Genomic DNA, 12934 nt, shown 5'->3' on the forward strand with positions numbered 1-12934 from the left:
ATGACTTGTCCATCAAAGACAGGTCCTCACACTTCATGGCTCAGGTTTTTGTGCTGATGTGCAGAGTCTGCATTGTGACTTAATAAACTAACCAAACTGTTCAATCTGCCACGGGTGAAATCTGGTCATGTTTCAAACACCTCTCGATGAAAACAGCACACACGGACACTCACGACCACAACGACAAAAAATGTGAATAATTACTTATAATTAGTTGTAGATTGATTGGTAGTTTTATCAGTTTAATTAAAACTACAATAATACAAAGCTTGTAAAAAGGGGGACTGAATATTTTGTGAAACTAATGTATGTTGCTAGAATGATCCCTGAGAATATTGTTTCAATTACATCAAAACTCAAATGGGTTGATTACTTTACTTGCCTTAAAATATGGTTGGATATTCTTGTTAGATGTATTGTTAGAAGACTTTAAGGATTACTCAATGAGCAGATTTGATTTGTTGAACAATTCATTTTTTTCAGCTGTCAAATCAATGTAGTGAGGAGAGAACTTTTTAATTTAGTGAAGTAGATGTTTAAAGTAATGAAAACTGGAAAGTACAATAATATGAATATAATCCATTTATATGGCAGTATTTACATATAGCGTGAGTACAAAGTGCTTTCAAAGTAAAAAGAAAGTAGTAAAATCAGAAACTCATGAACCCCCCCCCCTTGTACATCATTCACGTTTTAGAACATGGCAACAACACTGAGACTATACATTGATAAATGGGTGTATGCATTCAATATGGTTTTAAATACAATAAAACAAAGTGTAGCTACTGAGAAATAAAATAAATAAAAAACTATAAGGATAATATGCTTGAATAAGTGATATTTGAATAAAGGAAGTTACTAGTTAGGTTGTAAATGCAATCATTAAAGATAATATCGCAGAACTTGAATCTATACTGTATGTACATGTATATGAAATAAATTCTTACGTCGCACGACCGATAAATAACGGGGGGGGGGGGGGGGGGGGGGATTTGGTTCGGGCCCCCAAATTAGTGAATGCGCCCATGCAGTGGGTGTTTACTTTGAGTGCGTAATGTGTGACGACACAGGAAGCGGAAGCGAAATAATCTTATAAGGGAGCGGAGGTGCGGTCTGACAAAGCTGCAGCTGAAGGTATTTATTCATTTACACATTTACACACTTACAGAACTTTAGTTTAAATCTCACTGAGTTTGTTTTCCTCTCAGAGTCCAAATGAAAAACGCGAAGCAGCGAATGACGCGTCAACTTGTTTCGCTCGCGTGTGTAAATCCATAAATCCACATTTTAGTTATTTAGCCTCAAAGTCTTGTTTTAAGAATCAAATATCAGTTTATTCCACGTCTCCTGATTCACAACGAGCCAATGTGAAGAAATATAATTACTCTGAATTATACTTCAAAAAAAATAAAGACTGATGTCAGAGGTCAAAGATATCTATCTGGGTTTCTCTCTATCTGTCCATTATTTTTAATTACTGATTCAATATGTTCGTTCTTTTTCATGGGAATATATGCACGAATGTTTTTAACAGTGAACTCTCGAGTTTCAGGGTGGAGGATGGTGAAGCTGTCAGAGACGATCATCTTAATGAATGAGTGATTCATGAAATGACATAGACCCACACGATCTAGATGGAACCTGGGTCTTGCTAATTAATCCAGATAATAACGACTAATGACACAATGACTAAAAGGGTTGATGAAGCTCAACGAGCAGATTTGAAGGTTGATACTGATAATTGAGAGAAAAATGTAATGTACAATGATATATCTGCCAATATTACTTTTTTAATGTAAACCTTTATTACGATCCCTGAAGCTCAAGATATGTATTGAGATAAATATACAGTAACTATCATTTAGTTGATTAGAGGTCATTTATCATATTATGCGATACTTAAGGAATATGTCCTCAGAAATTCTTCATTGGCGTAGGTGCCATTGACGATCTATCTTCCAGGTTATAATGAATAAATACCAGGCTATTCATACTATAGGGAAGTGTTCTTTGTCTGCAGCTCGACAAAAAAATAACAAGAGTCATGGCAAGACTGAGAATACTGCACGTTAGTCATCAGGAGGAAATCTATACTGTGCTCTGCAGCTCTGAGGACAGAACAGCTCTGGAGTGGTCGGTCTGATGCTCTAATGGAACATTTCTGTCATAGTAATCATATTAAAGATTGAGGGGATAAATCTGAGTGGGGTTGGTTGTAGAGCAGCTGAAAACAGGGGTCTAAAACAGATGTACAGTACTTGTGTGTTCTTGAATGTAGACTGAGCACTTGAATAAGAACACCTCACTAAACACATCAAAAGATGTCATGTCAACACAGTCTGCAGATTTGTTATCTTTCAAGGAAGGAGGAAAACATTTCTGTTTCCTGCTCAGTCTGAATTCTAAAGATGTGGTGTGTTGAACTGGTGGGCTCGGTGCACTGATCGTCAGTCTCCGCCCACAGTAGGAAGAAGTAGACGAGCAATGGTGGGCATCATATGGAACGGACACGTCCTCCTTCAGCTGTGACGCCGCAGACAAGTCTGCAGCTGACATGTTTATAAGTAAAACAAAGTATTATTGTGAAGTGGAAAGGTCGGGGTTTTTCAGGGAAGAGCTGTCTCGTGATCTCAGAGTGTGTGTGAAGTGGTCAAACCGGTTTTTGGATGTCGCGTGAGAAGTTGACTCATTAAATGTCTCTAATAGATTTCAGCTCATGGTTTGGCTCATAAATTGTCCAGAATAATGATGAGAGTGAAGTTAACTAAAAAATAATAAATTATTCTCAGCGTCTGCATTTGTAAGTTATCACAATTATTTAGTTCATGTTAGTGATACACCAAAGTATCAACTATTAACCAGACTCAAATGATTTATTCAATTCAGTTTTTCAACCGTTTTGATTAAAGTCATAAGTTTCTATTGCTCACTTTTTGTTGGCTTAACAAGGGAAATATAATAATAATATCTTTATTTATACATCACTTCTCAAAGCAAAGTTACTTAGTGCTTCACAAATATATATAAGAATCAGACAGTGAAATGTAGGTTTAAACATCCATAAATAATATAAGGGTTGTAATGTGACGCTGGGGGAAAAGGAAGTCGGGGTTCTGAGGCGGCTCCTCTACAGACAAGGGGCTGTCACTGTAATATAAACAAATCGATCATCAGATTGTAGTGGTGGTAGAAGTTGGTTAGAAAAGTAGTAGTAGAAGGTAGTGTAAAATATTCTTCAACTGGTAGAAAATGTTCTATGTGAAAATGTGAGTCATTTCATGTGCGTCCCCCAACTCTGACTCACCTCCAGCATCCCTGGACCCTTGTGTCTTAAAGCAGAAGCAACGTGATGGAGACTGATGCATTCTGGACCTGAGCTGCGATCGGTCCAATTTAACACCGTGTGTAATTCTGAGGGCTAATGTCCTCACATGGCTCAGATATACATCTAGTTACCTCTGTCACACTGAGACACAGAGACGCTGCTGTTTGTTGTGATATCAACTTGGTCAGTTATCACAGACAGACAGTGAACTATTGTTTACTGTAAATGAGTTTTTCCTTATTACACAGAGAACTAAATACCAATTCATATTGAGAGCAACATTTATATGAAAAACACACAAACTAACTAAGGCACAGTATGTTGTATATAAAATAATCTGTGCCCCAGTTTATGTTTCTGCTTCAGGAAACAGGAAAGTGTTTGTAGAGAAAACATTCTCCGCCCTGGAGAGCTGACAGAAAGTTGCTCTGTTCCAGTCCAGAACCACCTATAACACGTCTGCCCTCCTCCTCCTCCCCTGCTCACTCACCCTTTTCTGTTTCCTTTTGCAATGAATTTCTCTCCACATGTGCGTTCCTCATTTACCACTCATACAGCCTCTCAGACTCGTTCTTCCACTTTGTCTTTGAGAACAGAAACAGCAGCAGTGATGGATCGAGTGAGGTCAACCTTTAACAACCTGGTGAGTGTTTGCCGGCCACATTTAACATTTTTACTGAAATCTTACATTTACACAAAATGGCCTTGTCCTCTCGTCCTCTCCTGCAGCTTCTCTATCAAGGCCACAGTTCTGTGTTTTTTTTTTTTTTTCCATCTTATCTTCCCTCATCTTTGTTTTTCTCTCCTCAGTTTAAAAGCAAGCGCTACAGCCGGTTCACCCTGCAGCCGGTGGAAGACGGAGAAAGACATGTCGAGGTGAAACTGTCTGACGACGACGCAGATGATAACATGGAGGTTGCCATGGAGGTCGAGGGCCAGGCGGGCGGCTCTCCGAGCTTTAGGCCGGCACCACCGCGTCAAAGCCAGCGTCATATTTACTTCCTGGCCCTAGGAATCCCGCTGATATTTGTAATTGGTAGGTCACCGGCTATTTTAAGGCTTCAACCAAAAATTCTCTGTATTCATAAATGTTTTATTAATTTGTCAGTTATTTTTATGCACATCACAATCTCTTCAAACCCAATAAACCATCTTTATCTTTTTGTTCAACCAACAGTCCAAAAGAAATTAAATAAACTGCATAACCACAACTGACTGAAACAATATATTAGTTGTTATAATTTGTCGAACTGATTATTTCAGAAGTGAGTGATGCAGAGTGTGATTTGTTTTTTCAATAGATGCAGAAGCTATTTTAAAACACTGTCAATGAGTATTTATTTATTTATGTTGCTCCTTTATATTCAAGCCAGACCAGAGAATCTTCACCTTCTTAAGAAAGGGGATGTTGCTGCATGTGTTGCCCAAAGTGTCAGACTTTTTACATGCATCTATGAAACCACTTCTCCCTCTACGTTCGGCAAGACTCCACTTTATCTGTAAAACACTTTCGAACAACAAGGAAACAGGTGCTGTACTTAAAACATGAAAAAGGCATGAAGACAAGATATAAAAGATAAACATGGTGAAGAGCAAGTAAAATGGAAGATAAATAATTTATAAAGGAAGTAAATGGATTCATGGAATCATTTAAGTAGTTGTGCAGAGTTCGACTTTTTCAGTGTTTTATGGTTTCTAGTCTTTTTATTTGTATTTCTATTCTGATGGAATGTTATCTTTTTCTTTTTGTAATCTGATCCTATTGGTTTTTATTATTGCTTTTGTTTCTTGCTTTTATTTATTACTTGCTTTTCTTACTGTGAATGACTTTTTGATGTTGACCAGAAGTTTCCTGCGTCTGCTTCATCTCACATATAGCATTTTTATTTATTCTTTTATTTATAACAGCATCAGCCAACCGATGATGGTTGTGGTTATGATGTCATCGTTTTATCTGTTATGAGTTCAAATCAGCTGATGCATTGATCGGGCTCCATTGAAATCACTTTCGGTCTCACTGTTGCTGTTCCTTTTCCAGGTTATCTGTTGGGATACATCAGCCACCGTAAAGTGGAGCCGGTGAACACGGAGCCGGTGAACACGGAGCCGGTGAACACAGGGAGTCCAGTACCAACGACACAGCACCATTTTGTACCAGCTCCAGATTTGCCACTGCAGTGGACGGACATCACCCAACTTCTGACGCAGAAACTCACCAGTCAGGCCTTCGACAAGTCTCTGAGGTAGAGAATGAATCTGTCTGCTCTCAAACCACTTGTCATTCTGAAGGCGAAGCCAGAAACAAGGAAACCTCACCATGCACACAGCCAACAATCCCAAAAATTTACAAAAAAGGAAATTATCTCGAGTTAAAGAAAGCAAAGACTTCTGTTCTTCTGAGGCTTGGCCGTTAAAAAACTTTTTTTTAAAGGTGTCTTTGTCACTAGACTGTCTGCAACTCGGACGTCTTTTGTCCTCCTCTGACAAAAAACTGTTCATGACAGTTTGAATAGCGCCATTGTTTCCCTAAACCTTGAAATCAGCTCGGGCTCTTCACTTTCATTCCAAAACCTCGTCCTGTGTCATTTTGAAACATTTTGTATCAGTCACTGGAAACACTTACAAAACAAACTACGTTATGTCTACCGAGAACTCAGCAGTCATCTGTCCACCTTTTCTCAGAAGAGATTAAACTTTGCACGAGCCATTTGTGAAAGTGATTATGATCTTTTGCAGGGACTTTGATCTGCCTAGACGTTCGGCAGGAAGTGTGGAGGATGCAAATCTGGCAATACGCATCTTTGATGAATTCAAGCAGCTTGAAATGGACCCCTGGACGGACATCCACTACGTCCAGCTGCAGACACCAGACAGGTTGGTACAACACGAATCTGACAAATCAGTGGATTCTGATTATTTTATTAAAGAACATTTCTATAGAAGGACTCAGTTTTGCCTCAGTGTGGTAACAAAATTCAAGTCCAGAGTTTGAAGCGGAGCCTAGACAGCTCCATTCTTGGCCTTTTGGGGGCGCTGTAATTCAAGATCAGACGGCTGGCAGACTTATTATATCATTATTAATAGTAGATTTTAATACCCAGCCTAAGGACCAATCTCAATTCCTCTCCCTTGGCTCTCACCCTTGATAAGATGTGCCCTTCACTGGTGTGTCCTGTCCACATGGAGAATGATATAGTAACAAGCTCTTTTCTTCTTATCGACAGCAATCGCCCAAACCGTGTCCTTTTTGGGTCAGATGTGTTCAAACCTTTGGGATATCTGGCCTATAGCGCGACTGGGAAAGTTCAGGTGGGTCAATAAGACAGGTTTAGAGTTAAAGAAGGTTTATGTCCCTTCATAAAAGTTGTTTATTTCATTTGTGTTCAAACAACATTCTTGTGTCATCTGATTTAAAGCCTCTCCTAATTCTTTACATAGCATCCTGGATTAAATATAATAAATAATAATTTCCTGTATTTTTGTCTTTTCAACTTTAACATTTTGTTTAAAATATTTTTTTAATGTAAATGTTTTCACGCTCCTTTTCTGTCTTTCTAGCCTTTGTGCTTTACACATAATATATTAATTATTGAAACTAGAATTGTAAAATTGAATATAAATAAAATTGGAGGCAGAATGTAATGATCTGTTTGACTTGTGTGTACAAAGGGTAAACTGGTTTACGGAAACTACGGTCGTCTGGAAGACCTGGATGTTCTGCAGAATAAGAGCATTGAGCTGAAAGACAGCGTGCTGCTGCTCCGCAGGGGAAAGATCACGTTTGCAGAGCAGGTGCGTGATTGTTTCAGGTTCTGGTGTGTCTCATATCAGTTACACTGATTTCCAGGTTTCTGAGAAAGTTGAGCTCTTTCTGTTTTGATGATGTTTCATCAGGTGGATAATGCTGCAAGAAAAGGAGCCTCCGCTGTTCTGATCTACCCCGACACTCAAGATTACAATTATCAAGGGGACACTGATCTATATGGACATGTAAGTGTGTACACAAACATTAAATTAAATTTTACACATCAGTAAAGTCAAATTATCAAACTGCTCGGCACACAGTGGTGTTGTGTCTTGATTTATGTTTTCATGTCCCCTTCAGGTCCATCTGGGTTCAGGTGACCCGTACACGCCCGGATTCCCCTCCTTCAACCACACGCAGTTCCCCCCGACTCAGTCGTCTGGCCTCCCCAAGATCCCAGCCCAGACCATCACCGCCAACACGGCCACTGCGCTTCTGCGGTAAGGACACACAGACGCCTAGTACTCATTTTCTGAAACCCTGGATCAGTGTTCAGTGCACATTTCACCGGTCCCTCACTCGCCTGTCTTTGTCCTCCTCTCCAGGAATATCGGCGGCCCTGAGTCGAATGCGAGCAGCGGTTTTAAAGGCGGCTTCAACTCTGTGTCTTACAGACTGGGAGGCACTGAGAACGTCACTGTAGAAGTGAACAACGTGTTGGTCAACACTAAGATGCGCAACGTGTTTGGAGTCATCAAAGGATTCATTGATCCTGGTAGAGGAGAACGAAACACGTTTAACTCCGATCATCTGCCGCAGAATTAGATTTCTTCTTCAATGCGTGTGTTGTTTTGTCGTCTGTGTGTCGACAGATCGCTACGTGGTCCTGGGAGCTCAGAGAGACGCCTGGGGCAAAGGTTACGCCAGAGCCGCTGTGGGCACGTCTGTACTGATGGAGCTGGCCAAGGCTGTGAGCAAGATGGTGAAGACAGGTACCGAATATAACTCTCTCCATAGTAATGTGATAAACACAGAGGGAGTGTCGTCGGTGCCCTCAAAACACAGTATACCTCAAAACATCTTTCGTCTGTTCACTGAGTTTGTCCTGACAGCCCGCGAGTAAAAACGTTGATGATGTTTCTAACATGTGGCCGGTGCAAAAATTGAAAAATCAAAAAGTATATACACACCTCAGGATGAAAAAGAGGAGCCATGCACGTAAAAGATACGAAGACTTAGAAAGAAGATGAAATTGATGAGATTTTGGTGAAATGGCAGGATGATTGTCACTCTGCATGACATTAACCTTATAATTCATCCTCTAGAAAAATTCAGGCCAAGGAGAAGTCTCGTATTTGCAAGTTGGAGCGCTGGAGAGTATGGAAATGTTGGTGCCACTGAGTGGTTAGAGGTAAGAACTACAAGTCTTTTATTGAAAATATCTACTTTTTCAAATTTTTTTAACACATCTTTGTTTGTTTTTAGGGTTACATGTCCTCTCTTGACAAAAGCGTTTTCACCTACATCAGCCTGGATGGAATAGTTATGGGTATGTTCACCACAGCCTGTTAAGTGATGACTTCTCAGTATTCAAATAGTAAGGATGCTAGTGAACAGCGTATTTTTTTCCTTCCACAAGGTCGAGGCAGCTTCATGGCCTCAGCTAGTCCGCTGCTCCACAGCCTCATCGAGAACACGATGAAAAGGGTAACGTCCGTCACAGCAGGGTCATTCAGCTCCCTCATTAAAAGAGGTGGAGTTTATACTCACTGTAATCTGCCTCGTTTGTACAGGTGAAGAGTCCAATCAGCTCTGAAAGCTTGTACGACATGATGGGACAGAGCGACTGGGAGAAAAATACGTAAATAGGAAACCAGTTTTTACAATTTCTTTCGTTTGAAGTTACTTGATGTTAATGCTTCCATGTCCTCTCTGTGAAAGTAGTTTTGATGGTTTAATTCTATAAACAATATTATTAATTGTACATATAAAAGGGTTAGTACTGAACAAAGCTCTTCATTGTTTTTCTATAAATAACTTTAGCTTCACTTTGAGAACTCGTGTTTTCTCAGATTTTAACAAACAAGTAGATACACGTACTTTTTCCTGAATTAAATAAAGTGTAAAACTGCTAGATCTTCATTTAAATAAGGAGCTGAGTATTAGAGCCACGTTGAAAAGAAAAGTAAATCAGAGATTTAGAGAATGTCATTGGATGGACGATAACTTCCGATTATCATGTGAACAGACTAAAGCCGATGTCGATAGACGACCCCGCCTATACCTTCGTGGCTTTCTCTGGAATTCCTGCTGTGTCTTTCCACTTCGTCTCTCCCAATGTGAGTCTCAAAGTTAATAAAACTGTGCACATATACTTATAGTTACATTTTCTACACGTAGAGAAAAAGACGATTAATGTAAAAATGCACATATGGAGTTAGAAGAGCAGAGTGACTGTGTTCCTAGTTTCTGTTTCATTATGTGTGTGTCTGTCTATGTTTGTGTCCAAAGACTGAGTCCTACTCTTACTACGGCACCAACCTGGACAACATGGATCACCTCAACTACCAAACCAACCACCACACCAGTGAGATGACGGCGGTGGCGGCCCAGTTCGCCGGCCTCATGGCCTTGCGGCTGGTCCACGACCACCTGCTCAATCTGGACGTGAGCCAATACGCCAGCGTGCTCGATAACGCTTCGATGCCGGTCTACAAGCGCATCAACCAGCTCGTACAGGTTGGTGTAGGATGAAGCTCGTGTTTCTCTGCGATGAGTTTATTCTGTGTCTTGGTTGCGTACGGCTGCTGGATGGTCTGCCTCATCAACATGTGCGTTGTTGATTTTCATTTTTCCATTGTAGTCCGGTCAGCTGAAGGGCGTGAGCGCCAACTGGCTGAGCATCGCACGAGGCGCCTTTAAAAGGGCGGCAGCCAGCATCGGCAGAGCCATCGACAACAGTGACGTAGAAAACCAGAAGACCTGTCGGACCATCAACGACAGGATCATGAGGGTCAGACGTCTCAGCTGTGTTTCCAATTGCATGTTTACAAGTTGTGCTAATCAAACATTATTCTTAAAAGCAAATGTTGAAACCAACACTACACGAAACTTCTCAGCGTCTGGGGACACGATCCTGTCGTTATTTTTCTCAGCATCTCACACATGTATTCAAAACTTTTCATTTTTTTGTAATTCTAGGTTGAGCATAACCTCCTCTCTCCGTACGTGTCGCCCACTGAGACTCCCTTCCGTCACCTCCTGTTCGGCCGCGGCCCCCACACGCTGGCGTCCATCGCCGAGACCTCGGACATGGAGCAGCTCCGCATCCAGCTGGCCCTCGCCACATGGAACCTGCAGGGGTGTGCTTACGCCATGGTCACAGACATCTGGGACATCGAAGAGGAGATCTGAAAAGGAGGGTGCAGAGATGCAAGCGTGGGTGTGTGGTTGAAATTAACATTCAGGTAGAGCAGAGGGAGGAGCTCCAGTATCAGAGGTAACTTTAAACACATACCTATATTTAATGAGTGTTTTATGGGGAACAGATTCTCGGTCCCATGAAGTTCCAGGAGGAGACAAAAGTTTTTAAAAGTATCAAAAAAAAAAAAAAAAAAAAAAACTAAAGTATCAAATGCTTCTGATAAACCTCCTCACCCGTCCCCCCCCCACCCCATTGCACTTGTACGAGCATTTTGCTGTGAGTTGAAAACACTGAGAAACCTTATTTATACTTAAGTTTTTTTATCAGTGGCAGTGCCCACTATAAAGTTATCATTTGTCTTTTTATACGACGTTATCGGAAGCAGGGCCTTCCATAATTATGACGGTTATACTGTCGGATTCTACGGCAGCATCTGCTACACCAACGACTCCTCAACTGTTGCTGACAAAATGGAGCCCCGAGTAAAGTTGCGCGCCATTAATATAGTGGTTTTATAAAATTACATCCTGAGCGGGTCATCAAACCAACTTGATGACCCGCTCAAGAGAAGAAACTATCTCGATATAAGGACATTTTTATTTATATGCCACAAGCGCGTCAACAAATTATGCTTTTCTCTTAAGCCTCGTTTAACTGAGATAACAACTGAGCTGATTGGTTAATTTGCGAGGAAGCTGTTTATGTTGCACAGTCGACTTTGGAGCACTTAATGATATCGTGAAGTTATCGGGAGCAGTGCCTTCCATAATTTATTCCCATTATCGGAAGCAGGGTCTTCCATAATGATAAGCAGTGATGGTAGTTTTTATCTACCAGTGTGTGTGTTTTACAGTACATGTGTATTTATCGGGAGCAGTGTCTCTCATATTTCACTTTAAAGGGTGGAACAACTTGTCGGGGACAGTGTTTCCCAGAGTTTAATTTTTTACATATTTATTTGTTTTTATTTGGGGATTTTGTGTGTGTGTGTGTACGTGCGTGGGAAGATGCAGTCCTCCTGAACTCCAGAGTGCACGTGCTTCTGATTTCTTTTTGTTTTTGCTTGTGCTTTAATTTCTGAAGCATACTGTTATCTTAACACAACAGAACCTGGTGTGCCACCATTCTGACAGGATTCAATTTATGGAGGGAGCTGGAATTATTTACTGCTGATTTAAATGAAAGAATATGTTCGGTCATACATGTATTCCAGTCAGGACAAAGCCAAAAGCCACCACATGGGGGTACTGAAAAGCTGAAGTGTGAGGAAAAGATGCTTGGGTATAAATTTAAGTGAAGAACACCAGTGTTTTGCTCCACTGATGGCTGATGATTTTTTTTTCTACATTTTTAATTTGCTCATCTTTCAGACAAAAATCCCATTTCATGTCGCTCCAGAAAGAATTCAAATTAAAGGAGGAAGCATTGCCCCACCTCCCTGTGAAAGAAAGAAATTCACCATGAATGGGGCTTCAGACTTCTGTTATGTTTTGCAATCAAGCAGCTCAGTATTATAGCGTATAATATAACATAGTACTATAGCGCAGTATAGTTGGCAACAAACCTGCTCTGTCAGTCTCGTTCTCTCGCTTTGTGTTTGTGACTTTAAAATGACCACAGATAAACCATAACCGTCTCTGCATGTGTTTTAATTCCAAACTTCCACATAACCAGCATGTTACTGTGTTTCTCTGCTGAGGTGAAGCTCAACAGACCTGAACCACGTTACAAAACCTTCCTTCAAATTTACGGTTCGACCAACTTGTTCTGTTTCCACTGATACACACAGAATATGGCTTATTTTATTTTACATTGTCCTTCTATAAAAGTTAGACAATCGGTGTTTTCCGTTGAATAAAATTAAATAGAACAAATTCCATAACTGATATTCAATAAAGTTAAATGTTACGTGTTTGCTTCAAAATAAAACGTGCTAGAGCTTTAAGAACCTGAATCCTTGGTAGTAAACATGTTAGAAGAAGTGGATAGATCCCTCATATGAACCACATTTAAAATCTGCATTATTTAATCACACTTACCCAACAACATTCCCATGCTTCATTATTCAGATTATTTGACCAGGCTGTTTTCTCACGTCAGTTCCATTCAGCTTGTCACTGTTTTCCTTTGCATCATCTGTGAGAAGAATCAGGAAGAATTTTGAAGTTGAGCAGCCGGAGACTGGATTTTACTTTGTTGCTAAACGTTAAACTGTATCTGAAGCTTATCAGTATGATTTCTGTACTTGGGTTATTTTTTGAAATTGTGTTTCTGTGATTTCCACGTTCTGCAGAGAATAGAAATAAATCCTCTGGCTTAGCATCATGCAGTGTGTGTGTCTCAGTTCTTAACTATAGTAAACAAAGAGATTGCATCCCTAATCTGTTTTAGATGTTCAGAAACATTCAGAGTGAATCTGAGTGGGAACCAGTGGTTTAAA

General features: G+C 40.4%; 1 protein-coding gene across 1 annotated transcript; it reads left to right on the forward strand.

The window, feature by feature from the left end:
• Positions 1–1036: 1036 nt before the first annotated feature.
• On the forward strand, positions 1037–12819 carry tfr1b (transferrin receptor 1b). Its single transcript, XM_020103225.2, has 19 exons — positions 1037–1134; positions 3922–3968; positions 4136–4361; positions 5364–5568; positions 6062–6199; positions 6550–6634; positions 6995–7117; positions 7220–7315; positions 7431–7570; positions 7676–7845; positions 7943–8062; positions 8396–8481; positions 8556–8619; positions 8710–8777; positions 8864–8931; positions 9319–9409; positions 9582–9809; positions 9934–10083; positions 10272–12819. The coding sequence occupies exons 2-19, from the start codon at positions 3936–3938 to the stop codon at positions 10482–10484; spliced, it is 2304 nt and encodes a 767-aa protein (XP_019958784.2). The 5' UTR covers positions 1037–1134; positions 3922–3935; the 3' UTR covers positions 10485–12819.
• Positions 12820–12934: the final 115 nt, after the last annotated feature.

This window comes from Paralichthys olivaceus, chromosome 17 (genome assembly GCF_024713975.1).
Source record: "Paralichthys olivaceus isolate ysfri-2021 chromosome 17, ASM2471397v2, whole genome shotgun sequence".
Taxonomy (NCBI): domain Eukaryota; kingdom Metazoa; phylum Chordata; class Actinopteri; order Pleuronectiformes; family Paralichthyidae; genus Paralichthys; species Paralichthys olivaceus.